Source organism: Enhydra lutris, unplaced genomic scaffold (genome assembly GCF_002288905.1).
Source record: "Enhydra lutris kenyoni isolate GAN:26980312 unplaced genomic scaffold, ASM228890v2 scaffoldscaffold4, whole genome shotgun sequence".
In the NCBI taxonomy this organism is placed as follows: Eukaryota; Metazoa; Chordata; class Mammalia; order Carnivora; family Mustelidae; genus Enhydra; species Enhydra lutris.
Window position 1 is genome coordinate 12,023,321 of NW_019154088.1, and position 12,527 is coordinate 12,035,847.

At 40.8% G+C, this 12,527-nt stretch overlaps 1 protein-coding gene across 3 annotated transcripts in view; it reads left to right on the forward strand.

The window, feature by feature from the left end:
- The window catches only part of LOC111158656 (tubulin gamma complex associated protein 4), a 37,548-nt gene that overhangs the window by 2,154 nt on the left and 22,867 nt on the right, over positions 1 to 12,527 (forward strand). The window contains exons 2-6 of one of the 3 annotated variants that reach the window (XM_022520851.1): positions 2,883 to 3,011; positions 6,023 to 6,145; positions 6,531 to 6,584; positions 7,787 to 7,843; positions 11,440 to 11,519. In XM_022520851.1, the coding sequence (XP_022376559.1) occupies positions 2,883 to 3,011; positions 6,023 to 6,145; positions 6,531 to 6,584; positions 7,787 to 7,843; positions 11,440 to 11,519 (443 nt within the window). The remainder of the gene's footprint in view (positions 1 to 2,882; positions 3,012 to 6,022; positions 6,146 to 6,530; positions 6,585 to 7,786; positions 7,844 to 11,439; positions 11,520 to 12,527) is intronic. The other 2 variants (XM_022520857.1, XM_022520862.1) reach the window with 2 other exon arrangements.

A 12,527-nucleotide genomic window follows, 5' to 3' on the forward strand; every position in this document is an offset into this window, starting at 1 on the left:
AGGGATCCCTGGGTGGCTCAGTCTGTTAAGCGTCTGCCTTTGGCTCGGGTCGTGATCCCAGGGTTCTGGGATTGAGCCCCACATGGGGCTCCTTGCTCTGCGGGTCACCTGCTTCCCCCTCTGTTTGCCTCTCCCTGTGCTTGTGTTGTCCCTGTCTCTCTCTCTGACAAATAGATAAATAAGAATGCCTGTTCATATAAGTAGGTTGTACCAAATGATATCAATAACTTCAAAGTACTGTTTGCTGTTTCAGAATAACTAGACCTTGAACTTTTCTAAAACTCTGCCAACAAAGCACTGCTCAAAATTCCAGTTTTAATGGGAATTATTACTTGATAACTGTGTAGAGCTGTCCTAATAATAAAAAATTGCTTTCATGTGTTGAGCACTTGCAATGTTCATGGCTTTACATGTATTAACATTTATCCCCACAATTACCATCTCCACTTTCTAGGTATGAAGACTGAGGCACAGAGAGTTATTTATAATATGCCTAAATTTTCATGCAAGAAAGCAGCAACTCAGGGATTCAAAACTGGCACTCTGACTCCAAATATGAGTTTTGTTTGTTTGATTATTTGAAAACCACAGGCAGGGCTTTATTGGGGGTATAGTTCCAGCTGAAGGGAGACACTGCACTAAACAGAGTAATTAGGTTGGCCTCCCAAAGACAGATTTTTTTTTAAAGATTTTATTTATTTATTTGACAGAGAGAGAGAGATATCACAAGTAGGCAGAGAGGCAAGCAGAGAGAGAGGAGGAAGCAGGCTCCCCAATGAGCAGAGATCCTGATGTGGGGCTTGATCCCAGGACCCTGAGATCATGACCTGAGCCGAAGGAAGAGGCTTTAACCCACTGAGCCACCCAGGTGCCCCCCAAAGACAGATTCTTAAGCACTGTGTTGTTAAGCTATTCACTTGAAGATATGGTTAGTGTTGTGTCATTAAAATATGCATGAAATAGATTCCTAAGGGGCGCCTGGGTGGCTCAGCCATTAAGCAGCTGCCTTCTGCTCAGGTCATGATCCCAGGGTCCTGGGATGGAGCCCCACATTGAACTCCCTGCTCCGTGGGGAGCCTGCTTCTCCCTCTCCCACTCCCACTGCTTGTGTTCCCTCTCTCGCTGTGTCTCTCTCTGTCAAATAAATAAGTAAAATATTTAAAAAATGGATTCCTAAACATATTATGGATTTGGTAACAGAAAAATTCTTCTTTGCTCCTATTTATTACCACATTCACTATTATGTAAAGATGACATCCACAAAATACAGTACTCAATGATATAAATAGGTAATATGCTAAGTTCTTTGGGGATAGTAACTACATCTGATTTTGTTCACTATTTAATCTCGGGATATTAACACAGTGCCTGGGATAAGTAGGTATTGGTTAAATGATGGTTGATCCTCCAAAGAAGATATACACTGGCCAATAAGCAAATGAAAAGATTATCAATATGGCTGATTATTAGGGAAATGCAGATCAATGAGATAGCATTTTATACCCATTCAGAAAAAACAAAATGACAAGTGCAGGTGAGGTCGTGGAAAAATAAGAACCCTTGTGCGTTACTGGTGGGAACAGAAGATGGTACAGCCCTTGTGGAAGATAATAGGGTGACTCTTCAAAAAAATTAAACATAGAACTACCAAATGATCTAGCAATTTCAATTCTAGGTACATACCCCAAAAAAGTTAAAGAAGAGACACGAACATGTATCATATACAATACCCAGATATTTGTATACCCACGTTCATGGCAGTATTATTTGCTGTAGCCAAAAGTTAAAAGTAACTCAAGCATCCCTTGGCAGATGAATTGGATAAACAAAATGCTGAGCAAATATACAGTTGAATATTTTTCAGTCTTAGGAAGGAAATTCAGATGATGCATGCTACAACATGGATCAACCTTGGAGACACCATATGAAGTGAAAAAAGCCAGTCATCAAGGGACAAATATTGTATTTACACTTATTTGAAGTACTTAGAATGGTCAAAATTATAGAGGCAAGCAATTGCCAGGGGCTGGGGGTAGGGAGGAATGGGAAGTTAATGTTTATTGGATACAGGGTTTCAGTTTGGGAAGATAAGAAAGTTCTGGAATTGGATAGTGGTGAGGAAGGCCCAACGGTGTGAATGCACTTAATGCCACAGAACTGTACTTTTAAAGATAGCCAAAATGGTAACTTTTATGTATAGTTTACCACAATATTAAAAAAATGTGGTTGAATGAGTACATTCTCCTACTTTGTTGTACTCGATCTGCTATGAAACCTTTATAAAGCACAGTAGGTTATTATTTGGCCTTCCTTTCAATTAAAATAATATCCAATGAAATGAAATACCAAATACAAATGAAAATATGGACACTACATTTATATGTCCAGTTATAAGGTGCTTTTATAGATTATAGTATGTTACATTAATTTTACATTTTTATGGAAATGAAAATAAAATTTAAAATTTAATAGAGAATTTGTAAATCTTAAGAATATGTCTGAGAAACCCCTAGAATCTGCAGATCCCGGTTTGAGCAGTAGCGCTAAAGAGACTTTGTTGAAATTGGGTAAAAAAAACTCCATATTCTTATAGGCCATCCCTGGAAGATTGCAAAAGAAACAAGTAACAGTAGCCACCTGTGGGGAGGTTGGCTTGTTTTTAATGTGCAACACTTGGTAGTGTTTGAATTCTTTACCGCGTGTTACCACCTATTTCAATAAACCTAATTAGGTCAGGGATGGGGAGCAACACCTTTGTAGCAGTTTGGAATTTACCAAACTTAAATGGGCATCTTGAGAAGGGGAGTGATTGATAGTATGAAGCATTTGAAGCACCTCGAGATACATGGGCATCCGTGTTTTTAGCCTGTCCTCTTCTGCAGGTGTCACAGGACTTCCCATTTCTCCATCCCAGTGAAACCAGCGTCCTGAATCGCCTCTGCCGGCTGGGCACAGACTATATTCGCTTCACCGAGTTCATTGAACAGTACACAGGCCATGTGCAGCAACAGGTAGGCTGCCGGTCCCAGGGAATGGACACCCCCAGAGGTCAGGAGCCATGTCAGGTTTTGAGTGCATCCATTGGTAATTGATATGAAATGAGTCTTAAAATGTTATGAATTTCTTACCATTGGAATTATTCAAGTGAGGGCCAGGTAACTAGCTCAAACAAGGGAAAAAATATACACAGGGACCAATCTAGGCAGATTGGTATAAGAGAAAATATGCTTTGCCTGAGTTTTAGGAGACCTGATTTAATTAGTTTGAGCTGGACCAGAATTCCAGTTCCAGCAGTAAAAACAAAGCATCATTTCAGATCTTTTTGTCATTTTGCTTCTAACTTCCTTAGTCACATTAAGCCAATCAACTAAGCTCTTTGGGCTTCATTTTTCTTATTTGAAAATAAAAGAGTTAAATTAGAGAAGGTGCTTGGCACATAGCAAGCACTTAAATAGTATCCATTAATATGAGTTCATTGGAAGTGTGTATGTTAATTGTGATTAATGGTGTAGAAGTCAATGATTTGTGTCCTGCTCTATCACTTACTGGCCATAGACTGCTTGGCAGTAACCTAATGCTCAGTAACTTTGGCTCAGTTCACTTACCTATAAAGTAGGGGTGGGGCGCCTGGGTGGCTCAGTGGGTTAAAGCCTCTACCTTCGGCTCAGGTCATGATCTCAGGGTCCTGGGATCGAGCCCCGCATCAGGCTCTCTGCTCAGCGGGGAGCTTGCTTCCTCCTCTCTCTCTGCCTGCCTCTCTGCCTACTTGTGATCTCTCTCTGTCAAATAAATAAAAATCTTTAGAAAAATAAATAAATAAATAAAGTAGGGGTAATAAGTGTACCTATTTCACAGAATTGTAAGGATTAAACAAGGTAATTCATGCAAAGTGCCTGGAACATAGTAAGCACTCATATTTTTTTAAAGAGAAATTTTGAAATTCCCTTTCGTTTTTAGCAGTTTGTAATTCTGTCTGTGGTAAATAAAAAGATTGCACAATTGTGTGACTGTGATTCAGTGATGACTGTTGCCCAGTTGAAACAATGATTCTGGTTGGGGAGAAAGGTTGGGATTTCTAGAAAGAAAAAGGAAGGATTCCTGGAATAATGCAATCAGTACCGTCTCTTATTAAATTGGTTGTCAGGCCTTTGGTGCTCATCTGTGGGGCAGAAGAGTTGGAGAATAATGCGTTATATTTTCCTTTCTGGGACAGGGATTCTGATTCTCTCAAAAGTATTTTATTGGGAATGTGTAAGCTAAATGTGAGCTTAAAATCTAATCAATGCCATTTTGCTATAAAATCATTAATGAGGGCACGTGAATTATCAGAGTTGGAACCTATATATATATATATATATATATCTACAGATGAAAAGGCCTCTAGTTTTAATTTCTTAAGTAACACTTAAAAGAGAAAAAGCTGTCCTGTATTCCTGTGACTATATGGATTTTTCTTATATAATAAATGAATTCCTACTTTCCCAAATTCTAAAGATAGCTGTAGTGCCTCTTTTTTGGAACAGTAAAAAGTATACTTAATTTCTCTTTCATTTCGTGATAAATGAAGACGTTTAGTTCTCTGGAATGACAGAAGATCAAAACAAAATTGGCTGGTTGCAAGCCCATCTGGTCTATTTCACCCTATACCCATGCCAGTCTTATTATAGCTGTGAACCTTTATCTCCAGGAACTTCTAGTACCTTTTGCAGCATCCTCTGACTATACCGGCCTCATGACCCCTGAGGCTGAGCTTCCTACACTGTTTGTTGTGGTGTCCTGTGATTGTATCTGCTGCTACCAGAGCCTGATCACCATGTCAGAAGAACATAGCCCGAGAGGCTGGTCATCGTGGCCTCTAGTCAGCTCCCTCTGCAATTCCCTGTGTAAAATACAGAAAAGGCTCTTCGAAAAAAATTGCAGGTCTCCTGAAAGACAGCCATATTCGCGAGTAGGCTCTTGGTGAGGGTCTTACCACTCCTCATGTTAACAATCAGATTCGTGCTCCTGATGAGTTACCAGGCCAGGCGGGAGAAGGGATGTTAGAAGGACGATTGAGGTCATTTTATTTATTCAGTAAATATTTACCCTGTGCTCAAAGAACTGTGTAGAAGCTGAAATACAAAGATGAATAAAGTGCGTGTCCTTCCTTCACAAAACTCTTGGTCTAGAGAAGGGGGCGTATAAACCAAAGTACAGTTCCAGCACCACACAGAGATGCTCTGAAAGCAACAATGTCGGGGTGATTCGTTTCCTCGGGAGAGTTAGGAAGGGCTCTGAGAAAAGAGATGCTTGAGTTGGGTCCTGTAGGAAGAGTAGGTATTTGTCACAAAGATGAGTACACTGTTATAAGTGGAACACATCCAGATTCATGGGGGTGAGAAATAGAAGCAAGGCACATTTGGCGAACTGTGGGTAGTTTGGAAATGAGAATGTGAAGTTGGAAGCAGTAAAAGATAATTTTAGAGAGATAGTTAGGGCTGCGAATGTAGAAGCCACTGTATGCCATGCAGAGGAGTTGAGGTATTATTTTGGGGCAATGGGAAGCCACCAAAGGGATTTAAGCTGGAAGTTATAAGGTTAGTTGTAGAAAAATCTCCTCTGACAATATGAGGTAGTACCTGGTTGTTTATTTTAGAGAGGCAGAGAGAGAGAGAGAAAAGGGGAGAGGGAGAAAAAGAATCTTAAGGAGGCTCCATGCTGAGCACAGAGCCCCATGTGGGGCTCCATCTCACGACCCTGAGATCATGACCTGAGCCGAAATCAAGAGTCAGATGCTTAACTGACTGAGCCACCCAGGTGCCCCTACCTGATTGTTTGCAACATCTAGGCTGCATGGGAAATTAAAATATCACATTTTAAAAGGTAAAAACTCAAAATCTGTCTCTCTAGTTGGTTTTTCCTCTCACTGAAGCACGGCTTTGCTATGGAATCAAGCAAAAATAGTAACACTAACAAAGGATAATGTTTTCCTCGGGTTTTAGAGTGTAAGACATGAGGCTGAGTTCTCTGTGTTTGATTTCAGGATCACCATCCATCTCAGCAGGGCCAAGGTGGGTTACATGGAATCTACCTAAGGGCCTTCTGCACGGGGCTGGATTCCGTTTTGCAGCCTTATCGCCAAGCACTGCTTGATTTGGAACAAGAGGTGAGAGAGGAGATACGGGAAAGGCATCTCTGGGACAGCTGCTTAGGGCATGTTCTTGAATTTGAAATACCCTTTGATGTGGTCAGGTAGTTAAGAGAGAGCTATTTTCTGCATGGCTGCAGGGTACAGTATAGTCTGTGATTGCCCAAGCCACGGTCAAAGTGGCATGCAGATCATGGCAAAGGTTCTTGAGTGAGTTTATCAGAACCCTGTCTTGGTTTTTTTTGGTCACCTGAAAAATCAGAATTAATACTCTACAAACTATCAATTCTCGATAGCCTAAAACTAACACGGAGCCCATTCTCAGATTCCTATCTAGTTTTCAAAGATCAAATAGATTGAGATGTTTTATATGGAGCCCTAATCACAGTGGTTTTTGTTGCAGTTCCTGGCTGACCCCCATCTTTCCATATCACATGTCAATTACTCCTTGGATCAGGTATGCTGCCCAAATAAGAAAATACCTTAGGATCTGTTGATAACTGTTAGAATAATCTAACTTAAGGGGTGGCCGGCTGGCTCAGTCAGTGGAGCATGCGACTGTTGTTATCAGGGTTGTGAGTTTGAGCCCCATGTTGGGTGGAGAGATTACTTTAAAAATTTTTAAAATAAGTGAAGAAGGGGCGCCTGGGTGGCTCAGTGGGTTAAAGCCTCTGCCTTCAGCTCAGGTCATGATCCCAGGGTCCTGGGATCAAGCCCCGCATTGGGCTCTCTGCTCAGCAGGGAGCCTGCTTCCCTTCCTCTCTCTCTGCCTGCCTCTCTGCCCACTTGTGATCTCTGTCTGTCAAATTAAAAAACTAATAATAATAAAAAAAAAAATAAGTGAAGAATATGGGGCGCCTGGGTGGCTCAGTTGTTAGGCATCTGCCTTTGGCTCAGGTCATGATCCCAGGGTCCTGGGATCAAGCCCCACAGTGGGAAGCCTGCTTCTCCCTCTCCTACTCCCTCTGCTTGTGTTCCCTCTCTCGATGTCTCTCTCTCTCTGTCAAATAAATAAATAAAATCTTTTTTTTTTTTAAAGTGAAGAATTAAAGAAAAAAAAAAGAGGGGCATCTGGGTGGGTCAATCATTTAAGCATCAGACTCTTGATTTTGGCTCAGGTCATGATCTCAGGGTGGTGAGATCAAGCCCCGTGTCAGGCTCTGTGCTGGGCATGCGGCCTGCTTATAATTCTCTCTCTCTCTCCCCGTCTGCCCACCCCCTCTCTCTAAAAAAATTTAAAAAATTATAATTAAACTTATTTTTAAAAAGAAGAATAACTTAAGACATTATTTTTTGAGAACATTTTTCCTTCTGGATTCAGAGCCTGGCATTTTATATTTTGTATACTTTCTGAGATCAGAACTGTTTAGAAAGCTCCAAATTTAGTAAAAATCTAGTGTCTGATATTAATGCTCTGTGTTGACTTCAATATTAACAGTTATGCTAGCCTCAGAAATAGAAACTGCTTCTGTCATTCTCTCTCTGCAGCCAAACCCGTATCGAATTGCCTTAGGATACTGGATCTTGGCTGTTCTGTGGTATTGCTGTATTGCCGTCTTTGTGTTAAGTGGGACTATTTAGAAACAAAAGCATCTCCTGAGTCATTTTTTTCCCCTTATATTTGATTATGTGCCCTCCTAATTTTTCTGTGCTTTGCAGTTCCAGCTCCTTTTTCCCTCTGTAATGGTCGTGGTAGAACAAATTAAAAGTCAAAAGGTGAGAACTTTCCTTTTCTCCTTTGCTGTGGTAAGCACCAAGGATGTATTCATAATATTGCCTTACATTCTTTTTTGAGGACCCTAGTTTTTAGTAGTTTTCATTTATTTATTCATTATTTTAATAATATTTGCTTGGATATCATGCTAAATGTCAGAAATGCAAAAAGAAGTTATGACACTGCCCTTAAGCACCTCCTGATCTGAAGATGGGGCTGATGTTAATAGATGTACCCCAGAATACTGGTGGGTAAAAGCAAAATGATATGGATGGTATTGGGAGGTGAGAGTGTTTTACATTAAGGACTTAGACGTTTTGGATATGGGGATGCCTGGGTGGCTCAGTAGGTCAGGCATCTGCCTTCAGCTCATGTCACCATCTCAGGGTCCCAGGATTGCGCCCCATGTCGTGCTCCCCATCCAGTTGGGAGTCTGCTTCTCCCTCTGCCCCTCCCTCTGGCTCATGCTTTCTCAAATAAATAAAATCTTTAAGAAAAATTGTTGGATATGGATCTTGGGAAGCGGAAAGTTCATCTTTAGAAAGAATAATAGAGGGGTGCCTGGGTGGCTCAGTGGGTTAAAGCCTCTGCCTTCAGCTCAGGTCATGATCCCAGGGTATTGGGATCGAGCCCCACATCCAGGTCTCTGCTCAGCGGGGAGCCTGCTTCCTCCTCTTTCTCTGCCTGCCTCTCTGCCTACTTGTGATCTCTGTCTGTCAAATAAATAAATAAAATATTTAAAAAAGAGAAAAAAAAGAATAATAGATTTATGATTAGGGTGCTGGCAGTTTTCTGAGAATTAGATCATTGGCTGAAACCCAGATGCTTATTTTATTTAATATGCCTGTTCTTATCACAAGTTCTTATCATGTGCATTGAAAAGTGAGGGTCCCCAATAACAGGAAAATGCCTTTTCTGGGCAGAGGTAATAACTAAGGAAAAAATGCTTTGAGATTTCACAGTAGAAGAATTTGCTAGTCCGTAACTGAATGAAAAAGGACAGATGGATTAAATATGTTTAGCTCATTTATGTTTTTAAGCTGTTATATTTGTGCCTTAGATTATTAGGAGTGTTTACCTTGATAAATATAACTAATTAATTTGCCAGCTTGCTTCTTCATTTTTTGTGCTGTGTAAATATAGATATTTCTGCTGTGCTGAGCTCATTCTGAGCCCCCAAAGCCAGTAGGGGAGGTGCTGTTTGGCCTTCAAAGCTGATTACCCTCATCAGATAACACTCAGCTTTTATTATGTACTTACTGTATACCAGACACTGCTAAGTGCTTCACATACTTGATCCCTTTCAGTCCTCTACCGGGTCAAGTAGGTTAGGGAATGTGCTTAATGTCACACAGATGGTAGGAGATGGCAGAGTAGGAATCTAAACCCGGATATGTCTGGCTCAAAAGATTATGGTCTTGGGTCACCTGGGTGGCTCAGTTGGTTGGACAACTGCCTTCGGCTCAGGTCATGATCCTGGAGTCCGGGGATTGAGTCCCGCATCGGACTCCCAGTTCCACGGGGAGTCTGCTTCTCTCTCTGACCTTCTCCTCGCTCATGTGCTCTCTCTCAAATAAATAAATAAAATCTAAAAAAAAAAAAAAAAAAAGATTATGGTCTTAACCGCTCTACTAAACTCTCCTCCCAAGATGGAGGGGACCTTCTAGATAAGTAGAGCCACGGTAATGGTTCCGTGCTTAGCTGCACATCTCAGTTGACTTCTAGTTTCCACTGGCCACAGGAAGAAGAGTAGAAACTGAGTAGAGCGACTGCAGATGGGCAAATCTTCCTGCTTTCCCACGGTAGTGGTAGAGAAGCCGGTGTGCTCTGGCTCTAGAGAGTTAAAAAAATGAGGTCTTAAGAACATGGGTTGGGGGGAGAACAGGGATGATAGCCAGCAGACATAAGGGATCCTTTTAGAGTGATGGAAACGTTATAAAACTAGATTATAGCAATGATTGCACAACACCGTAAATTTAGTAAGCATCATTGAATAGTATATTTAAAATGGATGAATTTTATGGTATATAAATTAAACCTCAATAAAGCAGTTTTAAAAAGAAAGCCAAAAAGGGGTGGCTTAGTGGGTTAAGCCTCTGCCTTCGGCTCAGGTCATGATCTCAGGATCCTGGGATCAAGCCCCACATCCAGGTCTCTGCTCAGTAGGGAGCCTGCTTCCCTCTCTCTCTCTCTCTCTCTCTGACTGCCTCTCTGCCTACTTGTGATCTCTCTGTCTGTCAAATAAATAAATAAATCTTTAAAAAAAAAAAAAAGCAAAAAGGACATAGAAGGAGGAAACAGATTTTTGGAAAATTTTGTTTTTATAAATAGTCTGAATTAGGCCTTCATCTGAAATAAAGAGCTTTCTTTACCTCTTAGCTTGGAATTTCAACTCTAAATGATTCTGGTTTCTCTAGCGCAAATAGTTCTCAAACTTCATTGTACATTAGAATCACTTGGAACAGAATGTTAGAACCACATGGCTGGGCCCTACCCCAGAGACACTGCTGATTCAGTAAGGCTGGAGTTGGGCCCAACAATTTACATTTCTTACAAACTCCCAGGTGCTGCTGCGGCTGCTGCTGCTGCTGGGATACAGGTGGGTGGAGAGGAGTAGGGAGGGTTGAGGGTCCTTACTTCTGAGAACAACTATTGTGATATTGTTATCTATAATAAGAAATGTAGGTTAGGTCTCCATCCCCTTTCCGACACAGGGCTTCTAAAACGCTTGGAATTTCCTAAATGACAAGAATGATAAAGGGGTCTTGATAGTCGTAACAAACCCCTATCAACCACACCTGAGTCTATGTTCATACGGTGACTTTTGGAAAGCATATCTAAGGGTGGGCTGGTTGCCAGGAGAACCAACCATTTGATTGGAGGATTGAGGCTGCGTGCCCCTGACCTCTGGGGAGGAGAGAGGGGCTAGAGATTGAGTTCGGTTGCCAGTAGCTAGTGATTTAATCATCTGTGCCTCTGTAATGAAGCCTCCGTAAAAACCCGGAAGGTCTGCTTTCAGAGAACTTGTGGTTTGATGAATCAGAACACTTTGTGCTTCACTGCTGGACCCACACTCCACAAGGACAGAAACTCCTTTGTTTGGGACCTCACACTGTGCATCTCTTCAGCTGACTCTTGATTTTGTCTTTAGTATGTTTTTAATAAACAGGTAATCTAGTGAGTAAACGGGTTTTCTGAGTTCTGTGAGCTGCGCTAGCAAATTAATGGAACCCAGGGAGAGGCTCGTGGGAACTTGTGATTTATCAGCCGGTCAGTCCTGGGCTTGAGACTGGTGTCAGAGGCAGAGGACAGCCTTGTGGGACTGACCCCCTAACTTTAGAATCTAATAATATTCTGGGTAGGTAGTGTCAGAATCGAGTTGACCTGTAGGACACCCAGCTGCTGTTCAAGAATTGTTTGGTGTTGTAGGGGAAACCGCCCCCCGACAAATACATTGGAGTCAGAATCAGAACTATACATAGAGCTTTGGCCCCATTATCCGCTGGATTGTACCATCTGGATTGAATATAGAATATGAGTTTGTGCTACATGAACTATTAAAATGGAATTAAGTTTGACAAGGCTGTATTTTGCACAGATTCATGGTTGTCAGATCCTGGAAACGGTATACAAACACAGCTGTGGAGGTTTGCCTCCTGTTCGCAGTGCACTAGAAAAGTAAGTCATGGCTTAACTGGGAATTGGGGGCGGGGGCGGGTGATCAAGTGACTTGACTTTGTACTTGTTTCATTTTCAGGTCATCTCAGGTTTCCCCCTGGGGAAAGTTATGACCAGGATAGAAAAGATCCATGAGGTTTTCTGTGTAGAGCAGGATAGAAAAGCCCCCATGTATGATGGCTTGGAAACTGCATAAAGAGTGTTATGAAGTGTTGAGTGTTATGAAGTGTTGAGTATCTAATTGCCTAGATAACCTTGAAGCAATGCTTTTTATCCTTATCATTATTCTTGGAGAATTTCCATTACATGTGCAGGATAAAGTAGCTATATCTAATCATGTGTATTTTGAGTAGCTGGTATTTCATATCAAGGGCCTTAAAAATGTTTATACTCTATAATCCCATAATGCCACTCTTAAGAATTTTATCCTAACAGTTATTCGAAAGAAGAAAATAACCATATGTAGAAACATTCGTTGTAATGGTGTCTGTTCTATCAGGAAATTAGAAAATTACCAGTAGCCGGAAGACAGCGAAATAGAGGTATATTCATTTGATAGTCTATAAAATAAAATTAAAATTAAAAATACTATATTATTGTTAGAATCCACCAAAGGAAATGTTCCAGAACATGCTTAATTCTGTTTAATTCTCTATCACAGGGCTTTTTTTTTTTTTCTAATAAAAGAACTGCATTTTGATTATAGAAGATACATGCAAAGAGAAGAAATATTTTCTGATCTTTGAGATAAACAATTTAACTTCTGCTATATATTTCTTTCTATGTAAATATATTTAGTTTTATGCATGGAATATAAAATCTTGCATAGATCATGTGATAATGCATGTTTGTTACATATTTGCAGGGACCAAATTTTATAGACCAAATACTCAAATGTGCACAATGTAAATGGCCTCCCATTTGATTTTTTTAAAGAGGGATTCCATCCAGTTAGCTTACTATAAATAGCAGACTCAAGCTCATAGTTTCTTTTCTCCCCAAATTATT